Source organism: Bubalus kerabau, chromosome 10 (genome assembly GCF_029407905.1).
Source record: "Bubalus kerabau isolate K-KA32 ecotype Philippines breed swamp buffalo chromosome 10, PCC_UOA_SB_1v2, whole genome shotgun sequence".
NCBI lineage: Eukaryota > Metazoa > Chordata > Mammalia > Artiodactyla > Bovidae > Bubalus > Bubalus kerabau.
This window is the reverse complement of record NC_073633.1, coordinates 41763399-41781101: the sequence shown is the minus strand read 5'-3', so window position 1 is coordinate 41781101 and position 17703 is coordinate 41763399. Positions and strand designations below refer to the sequence as shown.

Below are 17703 nucleotides of genomic sequence, written 5' to 3'. Positions count from 1 at the left end.
AAAGATACGGTATGAAGTTTGCAGCCTGAAGGTGGGATGCCGGAAGGAGAGGCGAAAAGCTTCTCTAAATTCTCCCCACTTTCTCACACAAGGCAGAAAAAATCTGGCGGTTGGGGATCGGGATGGGGAAGCCTTTGGGAATCTAGCCGACCAAAAAAACCCCCTCAGTTTATAGAGCTCTGAGATTATTACTCTTTCCTCCCATCTGCACCCAACCGGAACTCTAGAGTCATCAGGCCTGGTTTTACTCCGGACTGGAAAAACAGATGGCCCCGCACAGGAAAAGTGGGGTACCCGGTCTGGAAAAGCGGGGAGTCGAGCGGAAGTCACTCTGAGGCGCTGTCTGGGGAAGCAAGTGAGCGCCTGCTTGGAGTTGGAGTGTCGGGAGCTTGTGAGGGTGACACGGCCCTAGCAGGTGAAGGGTAAGGGGGCTGTGGTACGGTCACGATCGCTCCCCGACTAAACACTGGGACTGTGGGGTTAGTTTTACCACTTAACTAGTTGTATGACCTCGGGTGATTTAATTTTGGAACCTCCATTTGTTTGTCTTTGCAATTGGAATAATAATAGTTCCTTTCTCATCGTTGTTGTGAAATTATCAATGCACTCAGAACGGTTTCTGGCATATCGTAAGCTTTGGGTATACAAACTTCACTAACACTGCTCTCTTTTAGCCGCTTAGGTTACATTGTCAGGAAAACTTAGCAACTTCGGCTGGAGATCATCCAGTTAATGATTTTGACTTTATGTTTATCGGTAATAGAATGAAACAAAACACTTACAATTAAAGTTATATTATTAGAGAAGTAGTAACACTATTGATGGGTTGGAAAATAGTGAATAATATTACTTATAGTCCCATTGTCCTACACATTACTCTAAGTCTTTTTCTTTTTACCCCTAAATCTTTTTTGTCCATACATTTTAATACTTGTAATGTTAGTGTATATGCATTTTTTGTATATACTCCTCATTTGCCACTCACCCCACTCCAGTACTCTTGCCTGGAAAATCCCATGGACGGAGGAGCCTGGTAGGCTGCAGACCATGGGGTCCCGAAGAGTCCTACAGGACTGAGCGGCTTCACTTTCACTTTTCACTTTCCTGCATTGGAGAAGGAAATGGCAACCCACTCCAGTGTTCTTGCCTGGAGAATCCCAGGGACGGGGGAGCCTGGTGGGCCACTGTCTATGGGGTCGCACAGAGTCGGACACGACTGAAGCGACTTAGCAGCAGCAGCAGCAGTGTAACCTAAACATGGTATTCATGAGAATTCATGTTTAAGATTGTACAGATTCCATTTTAAAGGCTTATCATTTATTTCCCAAATTTCTGTATATGTAGAGGTTAAAAATCATTCAAAGAAGTCAGGGAAATTTAGATATTACCTGTGATTCCAGGACGTGAGATCAACTGTGGTTATTTCTCCTGGTTCCTTTCTATTTTTTTGTCCATGTGAAAGCATACCGTTTACAAGATGTTCATTTATTTTAGCAGACATGTGAGGATCAGTTAATGTTCAAGCCATAGTCCAAGATTAAAGCCAGGCTACTTAGGTGGACAGATGAAAGCAAGATTCTAACAGTATGTAAGGACTGTGAGATGTAAGCACAGGTTCTCATGAGAAGACGGAGGAAGAGCAATGTCAGTGCCCTCCATTCAGAAGCCACCAGGAACATGTTTATAGCTGAACAAGTTGGGCTTACTGTAGTGGAAGAGAATACATAAAGCTATGGGGCATCTCATGTAAAGGGTGTTAGAAGGGACTTATTGTTGGACTTAGGTTTCTGTTATATGATTTGGGGGAAAGTAGTCGAGAGATGGAAGTAATTCTATGATTAGGAAAGAAGCTTATGTATCTAGAGTGAGGCTAATGCTGTGACTGGTCAGGTATGGCAGTCAGTTGTATTAGCCAGGATAGTACAATGTTTGGTCACTTTTGTCATTTTTGAGTGATGTGTTTTTTGTGTATCAGACATGATTGTAGTTAAGAGCTGAGGGTATTGCCCATGAAAGTGAGAAGTGAGACCAAGGAATTGGGTGCATTTTGAAGGGCCTTGTGTACCATTTTAGGAGTTTAAATTTCTGGACAGAACTGCTGAATAAGGGGAGCGCCATCATATTTAGAAAAATCCCCTTTGTTGCCAGTCAGAGGTTGGATTGGGAGAGGAGGAGGAGGTCAGAGTCAGAGAGATGAGTTAGGACTTTTACTAAATCCTAAAAGGCGTTCTCTGCACCAGCAATCACCTGGGGACTTGTTAGAAATACAGAATATCAGGCCCCATCCTGTGCCCACTAAATCAGGATCTGCATTTTAACAAAATTCCCATAAAATTCAAGGCACTTTAAAGTTTGAGAAGCCTCTGCCCCTTTTTTTAAAAAATATTTTTATCTATTTTTTGGCTGTGGTGGGTCTTCGTTGCTGTGTGTGGGCTTTCTGTAGTTGTGGCGAGCCAGGGCTACTCTTTGTTGTGGTGTGTGGGCTTCTCATTGTGGTGGCTTCTCGTGTTGCTGAGTATGAGCCCTAGGCAAGAGGGCTTCAGTAGTTGCCTCACGTGGGCTCAGTAGTTGTGGTGTTGGGGCTTAGCTGCCTTGCTGCATGTGGGATCTTCCCGGACCAGGTATCGAACTGGTGTGCTTTGCATTGCAAGGCGAGTTCTTAACCACTGGAACACCAGGGAAGCCCAAGAAGCCCTTTGTTAGGGGAATTTCAATAGTTCTGGGAAGAATCACTAAAACCCTGAACCAAGACAGTAGTGGCGGTGTTGGTGGATAAATACGGACATATTATTTGTTTGACAAATATTAGAAGCCTGCCGCATGTCTGGCACCATCCTGGGAGTTGAAAGTACCGCAGTGAAGATCTAGCCTGGCAGGGAGACTGAGAAGGGAACTGCCAATAAATGGTAGCGGGGGAAAGCTTAAGCCTAGTATGCAGTGAGACCACATCAAAAGGTCTTGGTGGAGTTGAGTAATTAAGGGTTCTTTGAGGAGGTAACGGATGTCTGAGCTGAGTCTCAAAGGATAAATTAGCCAGCAGAAATCAGTAGAAGGCATTTCTGGCCCAGGAGCAGCAATCTGCTAAGACACGATGACCAGTCAGGGAGTGCTTGGTGGCAGTTTCTGGAACACAGGTGTTCTCTGTTATTAGAGCAGAGTAGGGTGTGATTAGAGGGAATATTGGAGAGATGAGCAGAGGCTAGATCTGGAGGAGTCTCACAGACCCTGTGGAGAAAGTTGAGTTTTATTCCGAAGACCATGAGAGCCTCTGAAGAGTGTTAGTCCGAGAAGATAAAAAATCAATTTGTGTTTTAGGCCCTCCGTAGATGCTGAGAGTAGTGGGGTAGATTGGAGGTAGGGGTGCACATCTGGAATGCAGTGACTTAGAAGAGATGAGGTCATGAGCCACCTGATGTAGGGAGTGAGGGAGGAGGGGCAGTCTAGAAAGATGACCAGTCCTGTGTTGTAGATAGAGGGGTCTGGGTGCCATTTTGATGTAGACTCTTAAGCAACTGAGGCAGGTGAGCTGAGTTGTTGGATTTGGGGCATTTTTGAAGCTTCTAAAGTTCTCAGCATTCCATCCTGTTTCTCAGTACTGTATTCTTACTAGTGGGTGATTTTTTGTTTTTGTTTCTTCTCTCTGGTGAGAGAAAGATGACGAAATTAGCATTGCATATCTTATTTCATTTTCAGGGTAGCTGGAATAAGTAGGAGAGGGGATTGGTAGCCTTCCTATTTAGCTTTCCTGGTTCTTGCAGCACTGCCTGCCAGCAATCATTAAATGTTTTTGCAAGAGCAAAGTTGTTACTTCAGCAGAGACATAGAAGCTATATTACTAATGTTTCACATACAGAGAGCCAGCAGTGTCAAATGGGAACATTTAAGGCCAGGGTTCTAGTGCTTGCTTCCATACTGATTAGCATTGTATTCTTGGGCAGGTTACTTCACCTGTTGGTGTCTATTTCCTTCTGAGAGGAAGTATCTACCTGACTGTCTTACAGGAGGCTTATGTGGATTAAATGAGATAATATTTGTCAGGGTGGTTTGAAAATATTAAGAATGGCATTTAAATGTAATGGTATTATTGCTACTATGGTTTAGGTTCTATCTTTGAGGACCTCAAGTAGTGACTGATAGTCAAAACCTTGTTACTCAAAGTATGGGCCTTGGACTAGTAGCTTATTAGACGTGAAGAATCTTGGGGATCTTGTCAGACTTAACTGGATCAGAGAACCCTATTATAGCCATCAATCCATCTGAGCAACAGAAGAATCCCTTAAGGTAGGTAGGGGAGGTGTTATCACAGCCTTTCCCGCAAGGAAATGAAGGCCTCGAAAGATCAACTTCTTTGAGGGTTTTTGCTTTGAGGGTAAACAGTTCTAGCTGTGCAGTCTTCTGACTCCACATGCAAACTGTAATCTGTTCTTTTTATAGAAGAAGTGCTAAAATGTCAGTTAGCCTCAATCTTGGAGTGAATTAGTTGAATATTTTATTTTAGGAACCAATTATTTATTTTAAAATGTAGCATAAAAATTTACTTTAAAGTTGACACTACCTTTTGAAGCACACTCTTGAATTATTTTGGGGATGATCATTAACTCCATGAAGGAGGTTGTGTTTCTGTTCATCTTGGCCTATTTTCACAAAGCAGTGGGATACATTATATACAGTGTAAACTTTTTTCTGCTCATAGTAAATATTTATGGAATTAGAAAATAACTTAATGAATCTCACAGTACAAGATCCATGTTGAATTTGAAATTATGATGTATTCATTGGTACACTAGTAACTCTTCACTGTATCTTTTATTATAGGTGGAATTGGGCTATTTGCTGAAGCTTCTTTCCTTGGTAGCCCTGGGAAAAATTTACATTTAAAATTTTTTTTTTTTAATCATGGCTTTGGTTCATAAATTGTTGAATGGCACTTATATTCTCAGAAAATGCCCGAAGCCAAGAGTTGCCTCTTGTCCATTTTTGGGGACTCACTTTGCAGACTATTGTTCCAGTAGTTTTCAGAAACCAGTGGCTGCTCCTGGCAAAGCCTCTTCTCAGAGGAAGACTAAAGGGAATTTGGAAGAACATCACCAGAGAGAAGTTGCTATGGAAATAACTTCTCCTGAGGACAAGCCTGAAATTAGTTTTGATAAAGCAGTTAAAGAAGAAATGAAGGACCATTTTAGGCGTTTGAAGGATGATATTGTGAAATATTGGATAGGGCCTGAAGGCCGCCCTCTGCATGAGGTCTTGATGGAACAAGCCAAGGTCGTCTGGCAATTCCGTAGCAAAGAAGATTTGGATAAGTGGACAGTAACTTCTGATAAAGCGATTGGTGGCAGAAGTGAAGTGTTCCTGAAAATGGGCAAGAATAACCAAAGTGCGCTGCTGTATGGAACTCTGAGCTCCGAGGCGCCCCAGGATGGGGAAAGTGGCCGAAGTGGGTACTGTGCTATGGTATCCAAGATTCCAAGGGTACGTGAAATTCAGGAGCTGCGGTTTTCTGGTGAACTGGGGTGGACTTCATTGTAGCACGAGCTGTAGCAGACAGCTTTTATTTCTGTAAATGAAAACACCTGGCGTCTCATCTTGTGTGTGGGGTTAAATAACTACTGGGCACAAGTGTAGTTTCATAAGCACGAGGGGAAAGCGGTTCCTGAAGAGAGGCTACATGTTTCTGGACATCATTATCGGCCAGGATGAGGCATACTTATGTTTGAGGAGCCCTGAGGAGGGTAGACATTTAAACGATAATCTAGGGAGGTTTGCATCTCCTCTGACATAGCCCACAGACCCTCTTATGGCTTGGTGTTCCTTAGAGTGGGAAGTAGGGCCAGCCTGTGGATTTTTTTTTCAAGTAAACTATTTCTGTGACAGTTTCTTAGTCTTTCCTTATTTTTCTTGAGGATTTGAGAAATACTGGTCAGGTATTTTGTAGAATGATCCTCAATTTAGGATTTTTTGATTTTTTTACCCCCTTGTTAGACTGAGGTTCTAGGTTTTAGGAAAAATAGCATAGAGTTAGAGAAGGCAATGGCACCCCACTCCAGTACTCTTGCCTGGAGAATCCCATGGACGGAGGAGCCTGGTAGGCTGCAGTCCATGGGGTCGCGAAGAGTTGGACACGACTGAAGCGACTTAGCAGCAGCACAGAGTTGAAGTACACTTCCCATCATATCAGGGGTATATGCTAGCAACCCGACGCATCACTGATGTGTTAATGTTGGTCACCTGGTCAGGGTAGTGTTTGCTAGGTTACTCCATTGTTAAGTACTCACCCCCCCAGCCCCGCCTCTTTTCATATTCTGTTCTTTGGAAACAAGTCACTAAGTGTACCCTACATTCAAGGCATGGGGTAGGGTATGGGATTAAGTTCTGCATCCTGGAAGGGGTAGTATTTTCATAAATTATTTGAGATTTCAGTTTTTCACAAAGGAAGGTTTTTTTCTTTTCCCACATTTATTTATTTATTCAGTCATTTAGAATGGACTTACACTTTGGGTTATGATCAAATACCATGTTATTTATTTTGTTGTTCAGATTGTTCCAGCTTTGGCCACTGGGAGTTCTTTCAGATTGTACCTGTCCCTTTGACTTGCCACCACCCTTTTGTTTTTTTGAGCACTTTTTGGCACTATAAGATGCCATAGCTCATTTTGTATTTTTCTCTGTTCCAACCCTAGAATCAGCCATTTCTCAAAGAAGCTCTCATTTTTTTTTTTTAAATGGTATTAGAAACCAAGATCTGTATTGACAGTATATTTAGGACCTCTCTGTGGACACAGCTAGGAAATATATATTTTCATATCAACTTGTGGAAACACGTCTGTAATTATTTATATATACTAAGCTAAGTATGAGTTCATACTGATGCTTTGATTCTAATCCAGTACTACATGATGTACTCTAGCCTCCTCCCTCTTGTGTGTTGATAACTTCCATCTGTAATGGTGTGAAACCTGTCTCCCACCATTTACCATACATTTACTTATTAATTCAACCCTACATGAAAAGCCATTTCAAAATTTATAACCCATAACCCTGTGAGAATCATCTTCACCAACTAGCATACAATGCTTATGTATAGTATTCTTTGTCTTTAGCCTTCTGGTTTCCAGTCAGAACACCCTTTTCCAAAGCTGCTTAGGTCAGCTCCTTTGTCTTGCCACCAGCCTGTTGCTTTCTGCAAATTTGCTGATGAGCTGTTGTTTCAGGGCTGCTCTGGACAGGCTCCTGTGCCTGGCAGTGGCCACAACCACTGGTTGTTTGCTTGGTTATGGTGCTTTAAGGAGAAAAGCAAATGGTGGGAATAGTACTGGGCCCCCTCTCAAGAAAAACCATGAAAATGAAAGGAAAGTGTTCTTTCAGCAGTAACAAAGTTGCATAGAAGATTTTATTTCAGGCCTTGAAAATCCACGGAATGGATTTGGTCAGTCCGCAGTAGAAAATAATTCTGTGATAACCTGTGGAATAATGAAAATAGTTGATAACATTGATAAGTGTACCCTGCCAGTTTTCGTGCTAATTACTTTATATACATTATCCCTTTTATTCCCGACATCAATGTTAGTAAGGTATAGCCATCTCACTTTTACAGATGAGGAAACAGGCTTGGGGAGATTCTGTAGTTTGTCCAAAATTGTTTGGCTAGTAAGTAAGAGTTCATATCTGAGCATTGGTATTACTGAAATCAGATGAGCTCTGAAGTAACAAACACCTTTGGAAACTAATACTACATTCTGCTTTCAAAGAGAGACCATTTAGGTAGTTTTTAAGAACATAGATTTTGGAGTTAAACAGCACTGGACCTACCCGTTATGAGTTGAGTGCTCAGTTTATTCATCTATAAAATGGAAAACAATGATAGTTCCTATCTCATAGGGCTATTGTGAAGACCCAATTATGCATGCCAAGTGATTAATGTATATTTTCAATGGATGGTAGCTGTTAAAATAATATTGGTTTTAAAAATTGAGGTCTAGAATTCCCTGGCAGTCCAGTGATTAGGACTCTGTGCTTCTACTGCAGCGGCACAGGTTCCGATCCCTAGTCAGTGAACTAAGATCCCTCATGCTACGTGGCCAAAAACAAAAACACAACTTGAGGTGTTTCATAGTTTTCTGATTTAAGGGAAGGCATGTAAAATGGCGGTAAAATGGCCCACTCAGAAGCCATTGCTCTCTAGACCCAGGGAAAGAAAATACATGTAGTAATTCATTTCTGTTCAGTGACACAAGGGTCTATCCCATGTAAACATTGTCCTGTGCAAATCATGCCTTGAACATTAACTTAGAAACATTTAACTAGGTCAGTATTTTGTGCTAGAATAAGAATCATCAGATTTGTCTGCCTTCATAAAGTGGTAGAAAGCAGAAAAAGGCAGAAAAATGGCTTGTTGATCCCTTTGATGCTGTAAAAGGTGATGGTGACTCACATTTTGCTAATAGTGGGAAATGAGGTGAAACTAACATTCTTTTCTGTACCTTAGGGCCCTTTTGAAATGAAGAGATCTTACGATTGGTCCCAGTTCAACACTCTGTATCTCCGTGTCCGTGGAGATGGTCGACCTTGGATGGTGAATATCAGGGAGGACACAGATATAATCCAGAGGAAGGATCAGATGTACAGTTACTTCATGTTCACCCGTGGGGGGCCCTACTGGCAGGAGGTCAAGGTAACAACAGCACAAGTCTTTTCTTGTATGAAAATGAGGTCTTTTGGTCATGGTTACATTGTAGTTTTCTTATTAATTCCTCTTGGACTATGGGAAGGGAAAGAAGGAAGAGGACCTAAAGGCAAGATTTACATAATTTATTTTTTTCTTTCATTAATATAAATGTTTGCTTACTAATAATCAGTAAATAATTAAAAAAAATTATTTAGTTTTGGTTGCACTGAGTCTTCGTTGCTGTGTGGGCTTTCTCTAGCTGCACTGAGCAAGGACTACTTTTCATTGTAGTGCATGGGCTTCTCACTGCGGTGGCTTCTCTTGTTGCGGAACATATGCCTTAAAGTGTGTGGGTTCAGTACTTGTAGCTCTCGGGCTTAGTAGTTGTGACGCATGGGCTTAGTTGTTCCACAGCATGTGGAATCTTCCCAGACCAGGGATCAAACCTGTGTCTCCTGTATTGGTAGATGATTCCTATCCACCATACCACCGGGGAAGTCCTCCATTAAGTACTTTTGATAAGGGTGTGGCCAGGTCCATGCAGAGTTATAAGTGTATCTCTGCCCTGTGCACAAGTACTATAGGTGATTCTTTTTCAGTTCCTGCCATATCATCTCTTCCAGGCAACTGTACCTAGCTAGTGTCCCTAGTTGAGTAGAAAGGCTCCCTTAAGAGGAATAAATACTTCATACTTTATGTTATCAACATTTTTATTCTATTTATTTCATGGTACTATAAGGCAGTCATATTTTGTAGGGAGAAGAAACTTTTAGAAGGTAAAAAATGTTAATGAGAAGGAAAATAAATGGAGATTCAGGGAATGAGGACAAAACCAAGTGTGCATTCCTTTCTCCTGTCTATGAGGGTTTTTAATCTATAAATCCAGAAGAAAGTCTCCATTTTGCTCATACTTAAACCTAAGAGCCATCCTGGATTCCTTTCACCCCAACCCACATCCAGTCTGTTAACGACTTCTTTCACATCTCCTTCCAACATACGTCTGTCTATTTCTAGCTATCTCTTCCACTCTCACCCTAGTTCAGGCCTTGGGATTACTGCAAGAGCTTCTTTTGTCCTCTTACCTCCTAAAGTCCACTGTGCACACAACAGCCAGAGTGATCTTTCTAAAGCATAGTTCAGATTACATCGCTCGCATGCTTAAAACCCTCCAGCGATCTCTCCTTGTTAGAATACAGTCCAAACTCTTCACCATGACCGTGGGGCCTATAGTAGCAGACCCTGTCTTCATCTTCAGTCTCTCCTCCTTCTCCTGCCCTCTTCCATACGCCCCCTTTTGTGTGTGTCAGACTCAGATTTACTTCTGTCAGAGCCTTTGTGTTTCATGCTATATCCTGTGGGCATGCTCTTCATGTGCTTTCTCTTATCATTCACTTCTCAGCTCCAGGGTCACCTCAGAGAGGCCTTTCCTGCCCTCTAGCTAGAGTTGCATCCTCTCACACAATAATAATATCCTGTTTTTTTTTCTTAGAGCTAACCATTAAGTACAATTATTTGTTCATTCAGTTGTCTGTCTGTTTATTGTCACGGTCTACTCTGCTCCTCTGGAACATAAATTCTGTAAGTTCTGAGAGCAGGGACTTTGCATTGTTCACAGCTGTTTGCCTTGTACCTAGAGCAGTGCAGTGCCTAGCATATAATAGGCATTGCTTACATATCTGAGCTTCCCACGTGGCTCAGTGGTAAAGAAGCCACCTGCCAATGCCGGAGACTCAGGAGACGGGTTTGATCCTTGAGTAGCGAGGATCCCCTGGAGGAGGAAATGGCAATCCACTCCAGTATTCCTGCCTGGGAAAACCCATGGACAGAGGAGCCTGGTGGGCTACAGTCCATGGGATCACAAAGAGTCGGAGGCTGACTGAGCAACTGAGTACGCACACATACAGATAGGTATCTATACACTAATATAGATATATAACCAAAAATTACTACATATGTAACACTTGTATGCAAGTAATGCATATAACAAATTATTAAATAAAATAAATATTTCATTATAGGAATTCTAGAAAATGCAGAAAAGGAAAATAATTTTGTGTTCCCATTACCCAGAAATAAAATACTATTTTTATTTTAGTATGTACCTTCAGACTTTTCTATTTACACTTTTTTTACGAAAATAATATTGTGCCAGTGCTATTTTATAACATATATTTTTCACTGAACTGAATTTTATGAACAATTTTCTGTTGAAATATATTTCTATATCAGTTTTAATATCTGCACAAATATAAATAGACACAATTTATTTAATCCATCCTCTATTGTTGTATATTTAGATTGTGGTCAGAGTTTTTCACTGTTACATCAAACTCTGAGGTAACATCCTGAGTTATTTATTAGATGTTTTCCTGGAAATAAAATACCTAGAAAAAAATGATACATACATTTTTAAGAGCTTTGATGCACATTGCCAAATTATTCTCTAGTATCATTACCATTTAATCATTAGCAATTACTTATTACTTTCTTTCCTGAAGTTACATGTTCTAATCTTTGGCTGGAAATAACAGTTGTTTGCAACACCTTTCTTTAAATTATTAAGGGAAGTATTGGGGAAGAGATTTTTAAAAATTAAATGTTATTAATTGCTGTTTACTTCTTCATAAATAATTCTCTCTTAGTAAATGGAAGTGAGATGTGCAAATATTTACACTGATTATAGAAAGAAAACAGAGGAAAGTGATGGAAAAATTATGCATGCTAGTGTCATTTGTAGAGAGAAAACAATTGTTTATCCTTTTTTTTTAAGCAAATCGTACAGATTTAATGCTCCTTCTTAGCTTCATTTTTTTCCAGGCTAAAAAATTCCCTTAGTGTGGACAGTGATCTTGTCAAATTATGTGACAGAAAGACAAAAGGCTGGGGGGGTGGGTGACACATGCTCCTTGAATACATTTTGAATAATGAGGCAGTTGAAGTGCCAAACCAGGATGCAAAATGAGAAACTGGGGTGGGGATGGGGGTGTCCCTTCCAGGTTTGTTTAACAGAAATGAAGGGAACAGGTGAAATGAGGATGTGACTGCACTTGAATTTGCTTTCTGAATAACATGGTCTTATGCAATGGTGGTTTATTAAATGAATTTGAATTGAGTTTGTTTGCTTCCCTCATAGCTCAGTTGGTAAAGAATCCGCCTGCAATGCAGGAGACCCCAGTTTGATTCCTGGGTCAGGAAGATCTGCTGGAGAAGGAATAGACTACCCACTCCAGTATTCTTGGGCTTCCCTTGTGGCTCAGCTGGTAAAGAAACCACCTGCAAGGTGGGAGACCTGGGTTCAATCCCTGGGTTGGGAAGATCCCCTGGAGAAGGGAAAAGCTATCCATTCCAGCATTCTGGCCTGGAGAATTCCATGGACTGTATAGTCCATGGGGTCACAAAAAGTTGGATACAACTAAGCGACCTTCACTTTCACTTTATGTCAACAAGTGTTTTGGGTAATAAATAATCTGACATTTTGTTTTTTAATTCACTTTTTTTAACTCAAAAATCAAAATAATATAGATATATGTACAAAGAATTCTCACTCCCATTCAGTTCCCTTCTACCCTTCCTCCCCACCCTCTGTAGGTAACTGTGTTTATTAGTTTCTTGCATAGGTTTACAGTTTTTTTTAATAAGCAAATATATATGCACATATACTTCATTTTTTTTTTTTACTAAAAATAGTAGTATGCTTTATGCACCTTCTGTACAGGTTTATATTTTTAAAATTTAGATCCTGTAAAGATTCCATATCACTACATGTAATTTTTCTTTGTTATTTTGTTTGGTATTTTCTGTATGTGGGTATCCAATAGTTGATTGAAATAGTCCTTTTTTGATAGACACTTGGGTTGTTCCCAATTGCTACAGTAAATTAATTTTTTTGGAGGCATTTCAAAAATTTCTTTTTAGGGAAACTCTCTAGCAGTGCAGTGGTTAGGACTTGGCTTTCACTACCAGGGCTTGGGTTCAGTCCCTGGTCAGAGAGCTAAGATCCCACAAGCTGCACGGCATGGCCAAAAAAAATTTTGTTTTTTATAACACAAATGATGTTTACACTGTAGATTTTGTCTATATCTTCCTTTTTACTAATAATATATTGTGGACATCTTTCCACAGCATCAGGTATAGATCTGTTAATACTGCATTTTTGAAATCATATAACTAAGTAGTATTTAGTTATATGATTGCACCATAATTTATTCACCTATTCCTCTATGTTTCCTTTTTTTCTCATTGTTATTAGAAAAAGCTGCATTTTTATGTGTTTGTCAGAGTTGATCTGTAATGCTGCCGCTAAGTCGCTTCAGTCGTGTCCGACTCTGTGCGACCCCATAGACCGCAGCCCACCAGGCTCCCCCGTCCCTGGGATTCTCCAGGCAAGAACACTGGAGTGGGTTGCCATTTCCTTCTCAATGCATGAAAGTGAAAAGTGAAAGTGAAGTTGCTCAGTCGTGTCCGACCCTCAGCGACCCCATGGACTGCAGCCTACCAGGCTTCTCCGCCCATGGGATTTTCCAGGCAAGAGTACTGGAGTGGGGTGCCATGGCCTTCTCCGTTATCCGTAATACAGATTTCTAAAAGTGAAATTGGCAGGTCAAATTATAGCATTTCAAATTTTGTTAGGTATTGCTGTTAGTTTCCTATTGCTGTGTTAAAAATACCACAGACTTCACAGCTTCAAACAACATATTTGTTAGCTCACGTTCTGTAAGCCACAGATTAGACAGCCTATGGCCAGGTTCAGTGTTGAGGGCCTTCTAAGGCTGATATCACAAGGTGTCAGCTGGGCTGTATTCTTCTTGGAGGCTCTGGGGGAGAATCTACTTCCAAGCTCATTCTGATTGTTGGCCTGATTGAGTTCCTGTGGTTGTAATGATATCCTTGTCTCTTTACTGGTTGTCAGCCGGAAGCCACTCTCAGGTCCTGCAAGCAGCCCACACTCCTTGCCATTGAGCTCCTCCGTCTTCAAAGCCAGCAGTGGAGAATCTCCCTCACTTCCCCCTTTGAGTCCCTCTCATGCTTCTATGGAGAAGGCGATGGCACCCCACTCCAGTACTCTTGCCTGGAAAATCCTGTGGACTGAGGAGCCTGGTAGGCTGCAGTCCATGGGGTCACTGAGAGTCGGACACGACTGAGCGACTTACCTTTCACTTTTCACTTTCATCCATTGGAGAAGGAAATGGCAACCCACTCCAGTTTTCTTGCCTGGAGAATCCCAGAGACGGGGGAGCCTGGTGGGCTGCCGTCTATGGGGTCACACAGAGTCGGACACGACTGAAGTGACTTAGCAGCAGCAGCAGCAGCATGCTTCTAACCTCCTTCACCAGGCATTTTTATGAGCTCAAGTGATTCCACACCTGCAGAGGATCATCTTCCCTATGTTAAGGTCAGCTGATTTGGGACCCGACTTCTGTGGCGTCCCTTCACAGCAGCACTGAGATTAGCGTCTGAATACCTGGCAGAAGGTGTGTGTGCACCGAGAGGTGGAAATCTGGGGGTCATTGTGGGATCCTGCACGCCACAACTGTCAGCTGTTCTCTAAGAGTTGGACTAATTTGCAGTCCTCCCAACAGTGTACACATGTGCCTGTTTCTCCCGTCTCCATTTTTCTGTTGGGTTGTTTGATCTTTTTCTTAGTTATCTGTAAAAGTTTTGTGTTTAGGATACTTTTTTTTTTTTTTGCCATCAGAAAGTTGTAATTGTACTCTTTTATTTTTTCCTTTGGGACTTCTGGCTTGCAAAGGTTTACAGTTGTTTTCTTGCAATTCTTAGATTATTTCATTAAATTTTTTTCCATCTGTGATCCAAGCAACTAAGCCGCTTGTTATAACTTCACGTTAGATACTTTTAGAATTAAATTTAAAGCATTATTATTTTATCATTGCAGTTCTATACAAATGCCTCAGTTGCTTACATTTCAGTGTTGAAGCCAATGGTTTTTTCTTTCAGATTCCTTTCTCCAAATTTTTCTTCTCTAATCAAGGAAGAATCCGGGATGCCCAGTACCAGCTTCTGCTCGACAAGGTAACGTTTTCCTGTATTTTCACTCAGGACTGTATTGCATGTGTGCTCAGTCGTGTCTGATTCTTTGGGACCCCACGGTCTGTAGCCCACCAGGCTCCTCTGTCCATGGGATTTCCCAGGCAAGAATGCTGGAGTGGGTTGCCATTACCTTCTCCAGGGGGTCTTCCCAACGCAGTGTTGAAACCTGAGTCTCTTGTGTCGCCTGCATTGGCAGGTGAATTCCTTACCAGTAGCACCACCTGGGAAGACCATATATATTCAGTTCATTTCAGTTGCTCGGTCGTTTCTGACTCTTTGCGACCCCATGAACTGCAGCACGCCAGGCTTCCCTGTCCATCACCAATTCCTGGAGCTTGCTCAAACTCATGTCCATTGAGTTGGCGATGCCATCCAACCATCTCTGTCGTCCATCCTCAGCCGTCCCCTTCTCCTACCTTCAATCTTGCTCAGCATCAGGGAAAGACCGTTTATTACCTTTAGTGAAATAGAACTGTGAGGATTAGTTCAGTTCATTTTTGAACACTGGAAAATGAAAGATGAAAATTCCTATTTAAGTATACTCCTGTTATACCTGGACAGATGGTGACTCAGAACTGTCCTGTGAACCAAACCCCTTGCTTGGAGGAATTTGTGTGGTCATCTTTTCAGCATGCCTACATTTTACTTTAGCTTTAAAATAGAGTTCAGGGGAGCTTCAAGGAACCTCCATTAGACATCCATTTTTACTTATTAGTCTTAAGTGGCACTGTTTTAAAGAGAGAAGTAGAATGTGGAAAGAAAAGCAGTCATGTACTTCTTATAATTTGCTACAGCACTTGAGTGCTATGGTATACATGTTAAGGGCTGATAGTATGTACACGAAGCTATGGTAATTACAGAATTTTAAAACTCCAGGGATAACATCAGCATACAAGATTTTGATCAATGTCTCTGTTTTAAATATAGATTTCATCTGTTGGATTCACCCTGGCTGATAAAGTGGATGGTCCATTCTTCTTGGAAATAGATTTTATTGGAGTATTTACAGATCCGGCCCACACAGAAGAATTTGCCTATGAGAATTCTCCAGAGCTTAATCCAAGACTTTTTAAATAGTGATCATGTGGTATTTCTGTATTGCTGAGGGTAGTAGAATCCACAGTGACACAAAAATATTTTTTTTAATGGTGTCCCAACAGTGGCTTGTATGTCTTCCCTAAGACATAGCTAAATGCTGCTGTTGAGAGGAACCAGGATTTAAGCGATACCTTAACTTAAAGAATGCAAGTAATGATGCAGAGTTACTATGTAAACTACTGTTTTGGATTAGAATGATTCCTGTTAGGAACAGTTCCTATACTAATAGATGGTTCCCAAAACAGGGAGGCTCTGAAATGACTGCTGATGGCCTTCTACCATTCTATTCTGTATATGTTTCTTCTGTTTTCTAATCTAGCTATCAGAGGAGACTGCTGTAGAAGACATTAAGATAAAGATGGTATAGAATTCACTGGGAAAAAAATACCTGTTTTATTCTGCCGGGGCTGCTGTAACAAATCACCATAGACTAGGTGGCTTAAATGAAACACATGTGTATTTCTCCCAGTTTTCTGGAGGCGGAGAAGTCCAGTATCAAGGTACCTGCCTACCTGGTGTCTGTTGAGTGCTTCCTGGCTTGTAGACAGCTGCCTTCTTACTGTATCCTTACATGGAGAGAACAGGTTCTAGTCTTTTCTCTTCATATAATAGCATTAATCCTATCATGAGGGCTCCACCCATATGACCTAATTACCTCCCAAAGGCCTCCAAGTGCACGTCCAAGTACCAAGTCACATTGGGAATTAGGATTTTCGACATAATGAATTGGGAGGGAGTGGTGGCCACAAACATGCAGTCCCTAACATCTACATTGCTGGTGCTCCAAAGATGCATGATCTTTGGCTGCTTCCCCCGTCATTTTAAGTATTAGAGATTGCGTGTGCCAGAAACAAAACCCTGATTAAGTTTAAACTGATCAATTCTTGTCCTGTTAGAGGAGATAGGAAACTATATGATATAGCCAGAGTATCCTATGAGAGCCAAGTTTAAAATAAGAATACACAAGGCTGACAGCTTTTCCATCATGTTGGCCTAAAATATTTTCATGTAATTATTTGTCTTTATCAGCTTTATGGAAATATAATTTACATAACAAAGTTCATCTGTTCTAAGTGTATAAATTCAATGATTTTTTGGGGGGGCCATACTATGCAGCTTGCAGGATCATAGTTCCCCAATCAGGGGTTGAAGCTGGGGCCACAGCAGTGAAAGCACGATGTCTTCACCATTGGACCTCCAGAATTGTGCAGCCTTTATGCAGCTAATTTTAGGAAATTTCAGCTTCTCTGGTGGCTCAGGTGGTAAAGAATCTGCCTGCAACGTAGGAGACATGGGTTCGATCCCTGGGTCAGGAAGATCCATTGGAGATGGAAATGGCAACCCGCTCCAGTATTCTTGCCTGGGCAATCCCATGGACAGAAGAGCCTGGCAGGCTATATACTCCATGGGGTCTCAAGAGTCAGACACGACTTAGTGACTAAAACACCTAAACTCTTCATTCCCATCTCAGCCCCATAATCACTGATCTACTTTCTCTATAAGTTTGTGTCTGGCTTCTTTTCATTTCACATAACGTCTTTGATGTTCATCCACGTTGCATTGTTTATCAGTATTTCATTTTTTAGTGCTTTTTAAAATCCATCCATTGATAGTTGGATTTTTCTCTACTTTTTGGCTGCTGTGAATAAAAGTGCTATAAATATCTGCACGTTTTGGTGTTGACATATGTTTTCATTTCTTAGGAGAATTTCTGGGTCATCTGATAGATGTATATTTAAATTTTTAACGAAACTACAAAGCTGTTTTCCAAAATAGTTGTATCATTTTCCCTTCACAGTAGCAGGGTAATTGACAGACATTTCTTGATTGATCTGGTCTCTGCCTCTTGATAGCAAAATCTGAGTTCATTGAGCACCCAGGAGTATGCCATA

At 41.2% G+C, this 17703-nt stretch overlaps 1 protein-coding gene across 5 annotated transcripts; it reads left to right on the top strand.

Moving 5' to 3' along the window:
- The first annotated feature begins 227 nt into the window (after positions 1 to 227).
- On the top strand, positions 228 to 17452 carry NDUFAF1 (NADH:ubiquinone oxidoreductase complex assembly factor 1). Of its 5 annotated transcripts, none has more exons than XM_055537423.1 (5): positions 228 to 415; positions 4816 to 5472; positions 8486 to 8671; positions 14621 to 14695; positions 15641 to 17452. In XM_055537423.1, exons 2-5 carry the CDS (start codon positions 4897 to 4899, stop codon positions 15788 to 15790), a joined length of 987 nt encoding a protein of 328 aa, XP_055393398.1. In that variant the 5' UTR covers positions 228 to 415; positions 4816 to 4896; the 3' UTR covers positions 15791 to 17452. The 5 variants fall into 5 exon arrangements, with proteins under 5 accessions (XP_055393398.1, XP_055393399.1, XP_055393400.1 ...); XM_055537424.1 differs by having other exon boundaries at positions 228 to 422; XM_055537425.1 differs by having other exon boundaries at positions 228 to 479.
- Positions 17453 to 17703: the final 251 nt, after the last annotated feature.